Source organism: Nipponia nippon, unplaced genomic scaffold, assembly GCF_047370975.1.
Source record: "Nipponia nippon isolate SJK-2023a ecotype South Korea unplaced genomic scaffold, ASM4737097v1 scaffold_5, whole genome shotgun sequence".
In the NCBI taxonomy this organism is placed as follows: Eukaryota; Metazoa; Chordata; class Aves; order Pelecaniformes; family Threskiornithidae; genus Nipponia; species Nipponia nippon.
The window spans coordinates 13,607,210-13,622,113 of record NW_028262369.1 but is presented as its reverse complement, the minus strand read 5'-3'; the positions used below and the strand labels follow the sequence as shown (position 1 = coordinate 13,622,113).

Below are 14,904 nucleotides of genomic sequence, written 5' to 3'. Positions count from 1 at the left end.
CGCCATGTTACAGCACGAGTCGCGGCGGGGGCGAAGCCCGGCTGCCGAAGGGCGGGCGACCCCCGTGCGCCGGGGCGGCGCGCGGCACAAAGGCAGCCCGGCCCGGCCCAGCAGCGGCCGTCCCGCCCCGGGGTCCCCCCGCGCCGGCGGCCCGGGGGAGCCCCGAGGGCCCGCGGCGGCCGGGGCGGGGCGGGGCGGGGCGCGGCGGCGCCAATGGGAGCGGGCGGGCGGCGCCGGGCGCGGAGGCGGCGGAGCCTCTCGGCGAACAAAGAGGGAGCGAGCGGCGCGGCGGGAGGGAGGAGGCGGGGGTGCCGGCCATGCGGGGCCGCCAGCCGGGGCGCGGGTGAGGAGGGAGGCGAAGGAGCGGCGCGGGCGGCGGCGATCCATGGCCGGCGGGTCGGGGTGAGGCGAGGCGGAGCGGCGCGGAGCGGCGCGGCGGGCATGGCGGGCGTCAGCTACTCGCCGCCCTGGTGGGTGAGCCTGCTGCACCGCCTGCCGCACCTCAGCCTGCGCTGGGAGCTCACCGCCGCCGACTTCCGACCGCAGGACGCCGAGTACCAGCAGGTGGGTCCCCGCACGGGGTCCGCGTGTGTGTGCGGGGGCTGTGTCCCGCGTGGGGGCCCCTCGCAGCCCGGGCGGGGGGTGTCTGTACGCCCGTGGGCTGTGCGGAGCAGGGGGCGCGGAGGGGGCTCGGCCCGCCTGGGGCTGTGGAGTGGGCGGCCCAGGCTGGGGCTCCTCGGGTGGGTGTCCGTGGGTGCCGTGTCTCCCCTGTTCCGTGTCTGTGTGCCCGCCCCGCGAGGGGCAGGTGGAGGGCTGCCTCCCTGCGGGCTCGGGGCAGGCCGGGGTGCGGTGGTCTCGCTGGCCTGGGCCGGGGGCAGGAGGCCATCACCCCCCGGCGGGGTGAGCAGGAGCCCCGAGCTGCTTCCAGCTTGCTGGAAGCCCAAGTTCTTCTTGAGAGAAGGCGAAACGATCCCCTGGAAGCGGAGGCAGGAGGCAGCCCTGGCCAAGCGCCCTCGCCAGGTCCCCGGCTGCCGCAAGCCGCGCTGTCCGGGCGCAGGCACCGGCCCGGCCCGCTGTCCCCGGCCGGGTCGCGGCCGCCCATCGCCGGTGGTCACTGCGCTGCCCTGCGCCGGCGGCGCCGGCCGCTCGCCATCGATCCCGCCAGCCCCGCACCGCCGCGACCTGCAGAGAGGCCAGCAGTGCCTTTCCAAAACCGACTGCCTGCCTGCTGGAAAACAGATGACTTCATGCATGAGAGCGGCGATAGCATCAAGTGCACGGGAAGATGCTCGCCGAATACTTGTGTGCCGCTTTTTTTTTTTTTTTTAGCGCTGCTTAGCCTGTATCCCGTGCTTGGTTGGCTAGGCATGTAATTAAAATGATTGTGGAGTGAATCTGTGTGCTCTAACATCTGTGTTCTCTGCTGTCATCTTGCAACAGAGCTGCAGTGACTCTGCTGCCTCGTTTTGCCACGGTCTCTGGTTTTGAAAACACCATTTTGCTTTTCCGAACATACTTGCAGTGTCCTATATACACAGTCTCCTAGCATGCACGCAGGCAGAAAGGCTAGGGCATCTAAATGGTTCTCATTTATCCTAGAAGTAAAAGGTATTAGAAATACTTCAGAAAGCAGTATGTTTTGGCTTTTTGTTTTAAGCAGATGAACAGATCTGTGGACTGAAGCTAGAGCAAAATGTGAGAGATGTATTTAAAGAGCAATGGGTAGATACAAAGAAACATCTTGAAACACAAAACAGACTTTTGATGTAACTTTTGTATTTGGGGGCTTCAATTTGTTAATTTGTTTTAGTTCCCTTGGCTTAGCAGAGTTCAAGATGGCCACGCACAGATGTAACGCTGCACAGCAGCTTAGCTGTATTTCCATGACCTCAGAGGGTAGCTGCCTTTAAAATGAGGGATATGAGATGCTGAGGATCAGAAGTTAAGAGTTCATGGAAAGATGTTCTTGGGAGTGTGTTATCATGAAACAAGCACTCGTTGACCTTTGAATAGACAGCAGATGTACCGTTTTTCACTCAAATTGCTTAAAAGCATTCCTCACAACAATCTGGTGTTGTGTTCATTTGTCAGATAATTTTTCTGCAGTAATCATATTCCGAATTAAAGCCTTCTGCTGTTCTCCTCCTGTGTAGCTGCCTCCCCTCCCTTGATGATATTAAGGACTTCTTGCACAGCAGTAGATGGCCTTTTAAGTCTTAACTTCAGCTTGCAAAAAAACATCAAATCCAAACCCAAATGTCTGGATCACTGAAACGTCTGTCGTCAAGAGAATGATTTGAGTAGCAGCAGCTTTGCTGGTTTTGGTGTTGGTGAGGGATAGAGAGCAGGCTCCAGTAATGCAGCCTGTGTTATCGGTGTCGCTGGTTACATAATGCAGCTGCTGTGGCTCTGCAAGTTGACTCTGGAGTTCGTAGCCACATAGATTAATTCTAATGAAACAGGAAAACTTAATCCAGGAGTGGGAACTGTAATGCTCTCTCATGCTTTAAATTGTTCTGAAGGCCTTTCGGTTTGAATTCTAGCTTTTTCTATTAGCTTTGTTATGAATTTGCATCTCTTGCTCTGTTTGCAGCCTATACTGGCATAGTCTCCCCTTTTCTTTAGGAACCTTTTGTATTTAGCAGGCGAGATCATATACGTCCTGAAAATAAGAAAGTCCATTTTTTGATTTCTGTATATTTTTCTCTTCTTTTAGGTCTCATTGGCACAAATTATGTGTATTTTTGTTTTCTATTCCATTAGTGGTTGATACTCTGATTCTTAAGTATAAGCTGTTAAACTGCATGCTGCATTTGAGTTTTCCAGTGGCTGAAGACAGGTCAGTGGGGGATGCTATCTGGGAGTTTGTGGGAAAGGGCACAGCATCCCTAGCTGTAGTAAGGAAGGATTACCTTTACTAAACTGAAAATACCTTTAAGTTTCCATGACTTCAAGTCATCGGTAGCTAGACTGTTGTCATAAGTAGGTGTACAGCAGGGCTCAGTGTCCATTGTCATTCTAACTTGTTATGAGGAAGGAAGCAAGGTATCCTTTCTGATTCTTCACTGCTGCTCTAGAAAAGATTTCCCAACCCATGACCAAGGGAAAACATTGCCTTCCTTCGAAAACTGTTTTCTTTAGTAACCTCTTAGTAAAGACCTACCTTTTTTTTGGTACTAATGTTTTGATGATAGACTTTGAACTTGTGGATCAACTGAACATCCCACTTCAACCAAAAGTGAAATACAGTGGCTTGGATTTGAATGTTGTCATGTCACTTGTTGCAGTGCCACGTGCTCCTGCAGGTGAGGAGGCTGCTGATCTAACAGACTTTCCATCTCTACCTAGCAAGGATTACTGTAATGCGCAAGCTACTATTCCACTGAAGCAGCAGACTGTTGTCCCCTGAAACCTCTCTGAAGTGCGTGTAGCTGGTAGATAAGCACATACTGCCGGTCTTTGAAGTCTAAGTCTTTGTTGTGTCTTCTTGGACCTTGGATGATGGGGAATATCTAGAAGGATGTAGATCTAATGGCTAGTTATGATCTTCTGTCCCATGTAGTCCCTTTTCGTCAGAGCAGGAGGGACACCCACTGTGCACTGGCCTGTCTCAAGGCGGCTGCGTCCATTGTGTACCAACCTACAGGGGCTTCCTCCTATTGTCCGAGAGCATGAGAAATACTTATGGCAATGTTGTTGCCAAGGGCTGAGATCAATGCAGCTGTGGGTTTTGGCTGCCTACCTTCTTCACCCGAGTCAGTCTCTAAAATGCTCTCTCTTGGTATTACTTTCTTCTTATCTTCTCCCATAGCGTATCTTGTTGCATTAGGTTAGAACAGTGTGTGCGAATGTGGAGGAGCAGAACAGATCCTTCCCCTCTGGACTAGATTGTTTAAAAATGTATGTGTACGTCCTTCAGATGCTTAGCTTCCATCATGACAAGCTGTGGATAGCAGTACAACTAGTTGTTTCCTTTTCCTGGGGGAATGGAGGTGAGCTTCAATGTAGAATGAGCTGCGGTTGTGATCCTTCTTCTCCAGGGGCTTTAGCATGCTGGTGAGTCCTGTCAGATCTGCCTCATGTGCTGCTTGCAGGACTTGCTCCATGGAGTCATCCCTATAGAGGATCTTATCAGACCAGTTCTTTCCCTAATCCTCCCATGAATCATTGGGGTTGAAGATATCTTGATATGAACAGTTTTGTTCTGTCTGTATTCTCATCTGAGTCATACTGCAGTGCTCTGCAAAGCCTTTTCATTGTGTAGTGAGTCACAAACTCTGGAGTGAAGGGAATGTAAAAATGGAGGAAAGCTTCTGTTCCTTCTGACAGCATCATGCTAATACCAGTTCTGGTCTCCATGCGTTTTGCTGCTGAACAAATGATGATGATCTTACCAGTACTGTCCACTTACTTTCCAATTCAATTAATCAGACCAGTAAGATGGTCCTGAGACTGCTGCTGTCACTAGTTTAATCTATTTAGTAATGTGAGTACTTCTATTTGTGACTTCTAGTCACTATTTGTACTTCTAGTTGCATGGGATTGAATTAACTTTTTCTGAGGGAAGAGTTGATTAAGAACCTTGAGGTAGTGTGGAGGGTACATGCTGGAAAGAAGCAGAAAAGCTGAATAGCTTTTTAATACAGCAGAATGACAGGTAAAGGAATATCTGCTTGAGACAGGGTGTCTTAGGCTCCTTTTCTGTCAGTACCAACAACACTTTATTGTAGCTCTTAAGTCTCACTGTGTGCTGAGAAGTGTACTATAAACAGTGAAGAAGAAAAGAGGCTGTAAAAGCTAAGCTACAGAGCACCTTAGTTTGAATTTCTGCTTTCTCTTAATTGCTGGAAAATAGCAATGTTGACCTGAATCTGTGTAAACACATGGATTACGTGTGAATCAGGCTAGAATAAAGCAAAATTCTCCAGTATCTTTGAAACTTTCCTTGCACCACTCTCATGCTTTTTCTGCGAGAGTCAGAACTGCAAATGCACGGGTAGTAGGTGTAATGGCAACTGTATGTGCTTTGGAAAAAGACTGGGTGATTGATTCACACCAATTAAGATGCAGAACCACACTAAAGAAAGCATTGATAAGAACAAGGGTATGCTCTAGTCCTTGGTTTTGAGATGGTCTCTTTAGTATAGAAACTCACCCAGGAGTTTCCTATCATACATCTGTCAGTACTTTTGTGTTGTAACGTTCTTTTTCTACTACCGTATGAGTGTTGAGGGGGGATCCAGCAGTGAAAGGTGCTGTGTAAGCCCAGCGATGCTTCCCTTTTTTTGGCTTGCTGACTCTAATCTAAGGCGTGTGTATTTGAACCTGTAGGCAAAGGTTCAGCAAGGAATTAATTATGTCGGGTACTTTCTGGCTCTGTGAGGCTGTTTCCCTACGTATAACAGCTAATGTCATCTTTGGAAGTATTTCTTGGCTGGAGAAACACGATGGAGCCTAAACTACCAAAAATCTTGGATTAGAGAGATTGTTTTAGAACTTCCTCTACTGTACTGGCGTCTTATTTCAATTCTGAAACCAAGAGTCTTTCTGTAAATTGGAAACATGTGTATTAGTCAAGTTGGATGACGTGTTTTTTTCTAGTTGGCTCAAAGTCAGAGGGTAATGTGCTTTTCTTAAAGAGGTTAGACTGAAGGTTTCTTTCAAGAATAGATGGACCACTTCCAAGGTCTGATCAGCTATCCTGCTGTAGCTCTAGTTTGCCTGTATTTCCAGAAAGGTTAGGTGACCCTGGTTAGTAGAATCCAATGTTTTCTAATTAAATTGAAGTTGCTTTTAGGTTTTTAAGAACTGATGGTAAATCCCCTCTTCCCTTTACTCATCAGTCTCGGTTGCATGAGTAACCATGCAGTAATACCCCTTATCAGCAAATTGCTGCTGTGGTCTGACTCCTCTATTCTGTGTTTAATCTGGAAGAGCCTTTACTAGGGAACTGCAGCATAATGAATAACCAAAAATGTAGAATCAAGACAGGTTTTGATGACTTATTTTTACCGAAGGTGGACATACAGTGGTTTCTGTTGACTGTACATCCAGTCATGCAGCAGCGTATGGTATACAGACAGGACAAAAGTAAACCTTTGCCAGCTTTCTGTCTGCAGCCTTACTTTTTTGCTGACCCATGCTGTGCTGCTACATTTTCAGATGATCTCTTGAGAACTGACAGTTTCTGGAAACCCTGACTGTAGATTACCTTACTCTAGTCAAAAAAAGTAGCTGTTCTGAATGTATGGTTTTAGCAGACCAAAGTACACACAGAGGGGAAAAGGTGACTTGAAGAAATGTGAAACATGTTGGGGGGGGGGGGAGGAGGGAAGGAGAAGCAAGCGAGTGTGCAAAGATGTAAACCATGCTTGCTTCATCTGGGTAGAATCCTAAAAGTATTAATCCTGCACAGAGAAGATGCTTTTGCCAGGCCTTGTGAGCTTCTCAGTCTCAGGAGACCTCTATGCAGCATGTCGTGCTGTGAAGGTATCGTGCTGGTCTTAGCTGGAAGAGTAGAACCAGAGTTAAAAGCATTAGTTTGGTCAGGTGGTGGCCAGCCACTGGCGCCTTGGTGCTTCTGCACCAAGACAACATTTGTCCTCATGAAAATCCTCTATTTTTTTCTACATGAGCGTAACAGCTTGTCTCCTGGTCTGGATTTAAGTACTTATGAAGTAAATCTTGTGTAATGCATCCACCTTCTCTAAGCGCTGCCTATATATTGCACTTATCTGGATTCACACATTCAAGAAGCTGTTGCTTTGCATTTGCTTTGGAAAAAGGGAGTCTAAACAGGAGCTGAAAATGGAGATGAGGGTCTCTAACCTTCAGTTTGCCACCAAAATGATATAGCTACTTAGGAAGCTTATCTTGGTGTCCAGCTGCAAAGCCTGATCACTAGCATTCTGGACAAAGGACTAATCAAAATCAGTTCAGTCTTACCATCTCTTCCCCCTTTTTTTTTTTTTTTTCCTCCTCTCTCCTTCCCCTCAATTCATAATGCCTTTTTGAGCAGAGGAAAATCTACACTCTTCAGGCTAACAAAAAGCCTTTGTTTAAATGTTGATCCAATAAAACAAGCAGTGCTTCAAGCAGATGTTGGTGTGGATTTTCGGTGCTCCTTATTTTTTATTATTAGGGAAAGTGAGAAATTCTCACCTAGAACACATCCCATTAGGCATGACTCCGGAGATTAAGGATGGGAAGTCAGGTGCTTTCCTCTGACTTAATACCAAGACTTTGAATGTGGATTAAGGATCTGTGCCCCAAGTCTTCTTGATCTTTTACTTGTATTTTGGGATTAGATTTATTTTTGAACCTGTAAACAAAAATCTGTCTATTGAGAATGAGATAGACAAAAGTTATGGGCATTTGTCACATGAGATTTCTTGACACACATGTCTTCAGAACGGAGTTGGAGGGACAAGCACCCTCCAATCCCATGGCATCTGTCTTCCCCCTGCCCCCCTCTTTTTTTTTTTCTCCTTTTCTTCTAGAACAAGGCTAATCTTACACCTCTCCTTCCCCACCCCTTTCCCCTGACTAGCACACTTACTGATGGAAAGGGTGAAGTCCAGAATCAGTGGTTCATGCTAGTTGTGTTGATGTGGTAAGACTGTGTTGTGGCAGAGCTTGCTTGGTCAGCTCTGTGTGACTCCTTTCTGGGGACACTTCTGTACCTGTAAGGATCAGTATGCTGAAGACTAAGCAGTGATGGTTAATGCTTCTCCTGAAGTCATTCTTTTATGTTCTTTGATGTCAAGTGAATACGCTTGGGTGGCTGCGAACAAGCACTGAGTAAGATGGTGCTCAGTCTTAATTTTCTTGAGGTGGAGGGGAGTCAGCATCTCGTTTGCAACTAATCTCTTGACTGTCAGTTCTCCTGTTGTTTCTGATTTATCTTTTAGTAGTAAACTTTCCACCAGTTACGTTGAGATTTCCCGTTCCCCTTGAGTGGGTAGGAGAACTTGGCTTGTTTTCAACTGAATGTAATTCCCATAGCTGGGGGAAGGGAGGTGATGTCTGGGAATTTATTTGCGCTAAGATTCAGATGAGACTTGAGTAACTTTGGAATATATCAAGATTACCTTCTATACTGAACTTTAATTCTCACTTTTAAGACATGGATAAGACTCAAAATACTCGGGAACATACTGATACATGCTGGAGAGTTGTCTCTAATAATAATAATAAAAACAAATTCTAGTAACCCTGCTCCTCTCTCAGCACTGCTGTCTGGGTATGTCATCCTACCAGTTCTTTGTTTTAGCTGACAATGATGATTAGCAAGACAGGTGAGCTAAAATCAAGGAGGATCAAGTTCATGCGAGATTTTTACTCCTGGGGATGCACTCGGATGACAGTCTAAAAAAAGAAAAAAGCCATCACTCTTAGAAATCCTTCCCTTTCCTCAACTTCAAGGAGTGGCTGAGACTTGGTCATACTGCAGTGGTGAAAAACTAGGAATTGGTTACATTTATCCCCAAACCAGAAATAACTTCTGCTGCATGGTGAAAGGGTCTGCAGGTATCTGGTGAATAGTCACTGTGGGGCGGTACCATGCCGATGCTATTTTTATTTATATATATATATATATATATATAAAATATTAGATGAACTAGGAAAGAGCAAAACACAGTGCACTTTCATGCTGCAAAGGCTTTAATTTCAAACTTTTTTTTTTAGATTTCTGGGTAATAAGCCACTTGTAGTTTTTGAGTCTGATCTTATAATTGTGAGCTTTAGAGTTTGGTAAGCCACAAATCTGCGTGTTCTTGCAAAGTAGTCATTTGTGTGCTTAAGGCTGCAAGTCTATTCTCTTGGAAAAAAAAAAGTGGGTTAGCGCGCAATACATGGACACAGCAGTTGGTGTAACTCAGTCACGATACTTGTAGCGATTCCCTTCAGTAAGCACTTGGATATGAGGGTAACATTTATAATAATGTGTGCTTTCACATGGTTATCAGGTTGCTTGCTTCAGCAGATGTAATGTGTGCCAGATTTCTTTTAAGTTATTATTTTAACAAATGAGCATTTTTTGGTCAGTAGTAAGAGCAGCATTGAAACCAGCCAGGGGAAAGAGCTGACGCTCCTCTTCACCCTCACTTAAACTGGAGTTGCACCCTCAGATTGTGGTTTCCTCGGTCAGTGCTAAATGCTTTTTCTGGCTGATATGTCTCAGAATGGTGCCACACGTGCATATGCATGAAAGTCCTTTGTACTGTGAAATTACAGATAAAAGATATTGCTAATCAGTCCTAACAATGCCGGACTTATTCCTGGACAAGGGGAAACGGGAATGTGGGGAATGGATGTTTCACAAATGTATAACACATTCAGACGCGTTGTTATGCCAGTGTTGGTGTTTGTGCATGGACACCCTTTTCAGTCTGTAAAATGCTGCTGTTCATGCAGAGAATTTAAACAAGCCTTCTATTCAACACTGAAATTCAAAATAACGCCAAAATCCAAATGGAGGCACTTCAGTTGCATAATAGTGACTGTTACAAGGAGGACTCAGTGCAGCAGATGATGTAATGCTCCTTAAGATAAGGCCCAGTCTGGGGGGGGAGAGAGGGAAGAGGAGTGTCAGTGAAGGAACCATTAAGAGTTTTGGTAATAGTATCAAAGCTATCCATAGGGTATTAATTAGCAAACCTGAATAATCCCAAAGTTGGTTGGGTTACAACTGTACCTATGGAAAAAATGACCCGTTGCTTGGTGTGACCTGTTTTCTCTGATGAGTATAATTGCTTTAGTGTTGAATGGCAGATTTCTGAATAGTGTGGTGGGCAGACTATGAGCTCACTGTACTTCATGCTCTTTTCTTGGGGTAAGCTTTCTTGCAGTTTAACAGTGTGGTCAAGTCCCTGTAGCTGATAAACTGGTAACTTTGATACTCGCTATAGTAGCTAAGATCTCTTCAGTCTACCAAAGACGTGCTTTCTGTTGCATTGCTGAAATTGTAATGCTTTGCATCTGGGCTGTGCCTGTAGCCTTGCTATTTAAGTGCTAGTAGTAACGGTTGATGTTACTGTTCTGAGGCCTCTGGCAGTTTGTTACTTTCCTTCCTCCCTAAATTTACGTTTAGCATATACTTATTTTCTTCAGCTTAGGAATAGTCCTTTGTGTGCCTCCTCACTGCAAGTGCCTCTGTAGTCTCTTCTTGGACTGGCATGGTCAGAGGGGTGGCATACGATTGCCGCCTTGCATACGGCCCCCCTGCCCCCTTTCTCCCTTGTTTTACAGTATTCACTCCAGGAAATGCTGAGAAAGTCGAGAGTAATGGAATTCATGAAATTCAAGCTGTGCTTCAATGAAAACGTGTTTTCAATTTCTGCCTTCTTGGGAGCCTGAGACTGAACTGTAATTGTTGGCGCTGGGTGGGGGCTGGGGCTGTGGATGAATGAAAGCGGTGGAGTCAGCGCTCTGCAGAGCCTCTCACCCAGCTCTCGGCATTCAAAGGCTGGTGTGTGCTTTGTGGCAGCTTCAGGAAGCGTTTTTGTATTCAGCTGTCCAAAAGGCCCGGGCATTTTCCTGCTGGGTTTGATCTGGCTGTCGGGGTCTGAATGACAGTGACATGTTGGAGAGGAACGTGATGGGGGAAGCATCAGCTGGGGGTGGTTTATCCCCCCTCCCTGCTCTTGATCCTGCTCACACTGTCCTTTGAGTGTCCTGCTGCCGATTAAGGGTGAGAATTATAATGGTGACTCAAAAGCCTTTGGTGAAACTCATTAATTCATTCCTCCTTTAATTAGACACCCAGCCATGGGTTTATAATTATCTGAAACTAGGAACATTTGCAGCTGTAATAAGCTGTGCTGCATTAATTGCAGAAATCATGGATTTTTGGCAAATGCAGATGTGGTGAGCTCTTTCTTGTTTTGGTTTTTGGTGAGGAATGTGGAAGGGCATAGAAATGAAGGAAGTAGCTGAGAGTGCGTAGTGGCTGACCTCTGGCTGAATCTTGCCTCGTGGTGTTGAACTCAGAGGAAAGGGTGGAGTTGTCCTGCTTATAAATATTTTTTTTTTCCTTGGGAGGTGTAATAATGTAACTTTCAAGGAGAGAAAGGAGGAAGGACAATCTAATGAAAAGTTATGCAAACATCTTTTCTTAAAACTTTAGCACCTGAGGGAATTTTACTTTTTTTATCGTAACAGGAGCAGTTGCAGGCTTTACAGACAGTGCCTGTTTTACTGTTCAGAAGTTAGGGAATGGCCAAGTGTTTTACAACAAAAAGTACCAGGTGCTTTTTTTTGAGTCTTCTGGGGGGGAAAAAAATCAATACTAAACTTCCATTATTTTGTAATCTCTTCTTGTTTCGGAAATATGAAGGAAGGTAATTTTCAGAACTCATTTGTGTGGGTGACCCACAGCAACAGATGACTAGGGTCTTCTGAGAGAAGTTTGTGCTACTTCTGGTATCTTTGAACTACTTGTGCTTTTTTTTTTTTTTCTTCTCAGAAGGAGAACTAGAGGAAAGGCTAAAAGGACTTCAGGGAAGGACTTATTTCTACGCTATTGCAACTCTACTTGTAGTTATGATCACTGTGAATGCAATGGTAGACCCTGAAAACACGATCTGCTTTTAGCTTTGGACTGACAGGCTGTCAAGTGCAAGCAATACCGAAAGACAGACCTAGGAGAAGGCTAGGGACAGAGATAGCTGACTGTCACTGGGCTTGGACAGATACAATTAAAAAGATAGGTTTGCTTTTGTTTTTTATCTTGGGATTTGAACTTGAGTAAGGTTAGACTGAATGCCTTGGACTTGAGTAAATAGGAGCTATTGCACAAGACTATATTAGAGGTACTTCTAGTCAATGGCAAGTATTAATGTTCATGCTCCCTTAAGAGGGAAACTGTTTCAGTTGTAGTAGGTGGCAGGAAAAAATGGATCAGCTGTGTTTTGGGTCTTTTTCTGTCTGGATTTAGTGGAAAGCACAGATAGCACATCCAGTCAGGATGGAATGATTTGCTTGACACTTCTCCTGTAGCTAAACAGAAGTCTTTACTTTGGATGAGAGTGCTATTTTAAAAGCACTGTACAACGCTTCCTGTATGCCTTTTAGTATTTCAAAATGTGACCGATATCTTCTGTTTGTCCTTCTTGTCCTGTCCCCACGCAGTCTGAGTGATTGTCAGCTTACGAGACTGAGTAGCGCATAGAGTTTGGGGAGGACAGGGTTTTGTCCCTGGTCTCTGAGGTCAAATACGCTGGATCACTGGCCATTCCTTGTATATGTATATATCCAAAATTCTTCCAGGTTAGACAACAGATATTGAATCAACCTGAGTAGACAGATTAGTGGGACCAACAAATTTACAAGGTTAAAATAGCCTTTCATTTCTCCTAAGTACAACCAGGTAAAGATCCTGGTAAAGTTCTTGGCTGGTCTCAGTGATCATGTTCTGGGGCAGGTTGAGTGCTCCAACAGTGAGCCGCTTGATCACTGCAGGGGTTGTTTTTCAAGCTTTTTCAGCTTGACCTGCTGCAACTTAAAAATCTTTTGAAAAGCATTTTAAATGCTTTAATATTAAAGGGTAAACGAAAGGTGATGAATATAAAATGTGTCCAGTGCTGTTGACGTAATTCTCCACGTGGACAAGCAGTATTCTTGAAATGTGCTTCCAATGCCTGTGTGTTAGCAGGCGGCTCTTGGAGAAGCCGTGTGAGTGATAGTAGATGCTGGGAGTGTTCTGCTGAGGTGTAAATAACAAGGTTGGACAGTTTACGCTAGCTTTGCTGTTTTTATTAGTGCAGCTTAGCTTTCGCCTCGGGCGATGTGGAGGTTATGGGAGAAGGAGGAAGGGACAAGCTGTGAACTTGCCTCCTCTCCCAGCAGAAGATAGTGAGAAGGTATGGGGATCTTGTTACCCTAATCCCCTCTTGGCGTGTTAATTCTTCTTGCATGTGTACTTTTATCTTAAGTCTGAAATTCTTACTGAGGCAACTGTTTGCTGGGTCACATGTGTGTCTCACTCCATTGCCCTTTCAACCTTTTTGGTGTTTGTGTGGATTGTGTTGCAGCTATTAAAATTCAGTTGGCTGCTATAGTATTTCCTTGCTGTTAATTTTGTTCTCAAGAAAATGTTGCTCTGAGAAACTGCTGTGTGTCTTATTACTGCTCCTAAATACATTTAGTATCTGTTTGTTAACTATTGTGTCTTCTGCCTGTGATTGATCCACCTCTTAACATGTTCCCAGTGCTGAAGAGGACTGCAGATTCAAGTTTGTTTGGTGGGTAGATCTGAATCATCTTCTGCTGATGTCAGCTACACTTTGGCCTGTGAGGAGATATGCCTTTGTACCACAGCAGTGGCATTTCCAACAGGTGAAATGTAGTTCTGCAGGTATAACCTATGGGCAGGACCTTCAGCACTAACTACGTTATTAGGTTTGGTTTACTTGTGCTGGCTTCAGTAAGAGTGATCTTGATTATTTGATGCAATAGACGAAATATAAGGTTCCTAAGAAAGAACCAGTTTCAAGGATAGGCCTTGAATGCTCATCAAGGTTCAAGTTCAAACCAGGCACGTCTGTATTTCTTTTCCCTTCCAAAGTGAAGTTTGCTGCTTGATGTCTGATGTAGTGAATGCTGAGCTTTCTTTCTAACACCTGTGCCTTCAGATGGGATCCTTCCGCAAGTTAGTCCTTTACTTCCTACTCACAAACACGTGCACCACTAGTTCTTTGATACTAAAACTAGTCCTACAAGACTTTCATCCTTGAGGATGTACTCAGCTAGCCTTTGACATGCTATTGTCTTCCAACAAGTCACTGGTCACTTCTGGGAAAACAGATCCTGAATATTTTCTGTGTAGCTGCACTTGGACCTTGGTCAGTGCATGGTCTGTCCCATGTGCTGTGAACATAGGCTAACTGTAAACAGGGCTGAGACCTTCTGGAAACTACAGTCTAGTCCTCAGCTTTATTCTTAGTGAGGAATATTTTTTTCGTGTTAGAACAGGACACATGTGAAACAACTGCAGTGTTGTTCTAATGCTGCAGTGAGGAAGTATTACGTGGTGCAAAGTTTGATGTTGACTGCAAGCTGTATATTCTTCTTGTAGTCAAAACATTGACTATACTGGGATAAGAATCTTGTTCTTGGTGCAGCTGTGGTTTGGATTGTGCAATGCCTCTTTGGGTTCTACTACAGTATTTCTGTATCGCCTGATCTAGTTAAGTGTCCTGATGGCTGAAACTGTGCTGTAGGCCAGGAAGAGTTGAGAGGCATGCATGCATACATACCATCAGTTGGGGGAACGGTGCTAGCCACTGCATGTGAGCACCGATGCTGTACTCGGGGTGCTGGCTTCTTGTACAGTCCTGGCTTTAAAGATCTAAAGCTCCTCCAGTGCTGCCGAGTGGGGTCTCACTAGGTAGGAAAGTGTCTTGCTTGAGTCCCAGCTGCTTGCCAGGAATGGGGTCTTTAGGCTATTTATGCTGCACTCTTAGCTGTCATGTATTTAACTTCCAGGCAGCACCCAGATAATCCCCTATGCTTGTGCCCTTGGTAAATAGGCTGCCAAGTGGGGTTACACATTCCAGGCACGTACGCTGTCCTGCTCTGCTAGCTCAGGCTGGGTTAGTCATGCATCTCACCAAGCGTGTCAGATCTGAGGCAGACTGTCTCTCTTGCTTCTGCTCTCTGAATCCTTACTCTGTAAAAGACAGTAATCAACAAAAGGGCAGTTAGACTTGTGGAGCTTGGTTACATGATCTTGTCACTTTTTTCACCCTGATCTTTGGACTAAGGAGATAGTGTTTTGAGTGCAGAGAAATTTTCAGGGTCCTGGGAAAGTGGCCGGGACTGTACTGTTCAGCTGTAGGGCACTGTCTAAAATTAAACAGTGAGAGCCAGTGACAGGAAAATGAAACATCTGATTTTTAGGAG

General features: G+C 45.3%; 1 protein-coding gene across 4 annotated transcripts in view; it reads left to right on the top strand.

Annotated features, from left to right (window-relative positions):
• The first annotated feature begins 285 nt into the window (after window positions 1-285).
• TTYH3 (tweety family member 3) overlaps window positions 286-14,904 on the top strand; it is an 80,197-nt gene continuing 65,578 nt past the window's right edge. For all 4 annotated transcript variants that reach the window (XR_015698989.1, XR_015698988.1, XM_009467921.2 and 1 more), the window contains exon 1: window positions 286-564. Coding sequence is in view for 2 of the 4 variants with exons in the window: in XM_009467921.2 (XP_009466196.2) it covers window positions 442-564 (123 nt within the window). In the remaining 2 variants the exon portion in view is untranslated. The remainder of the gene's footprint in view (window positions 565-14,904) is intronic.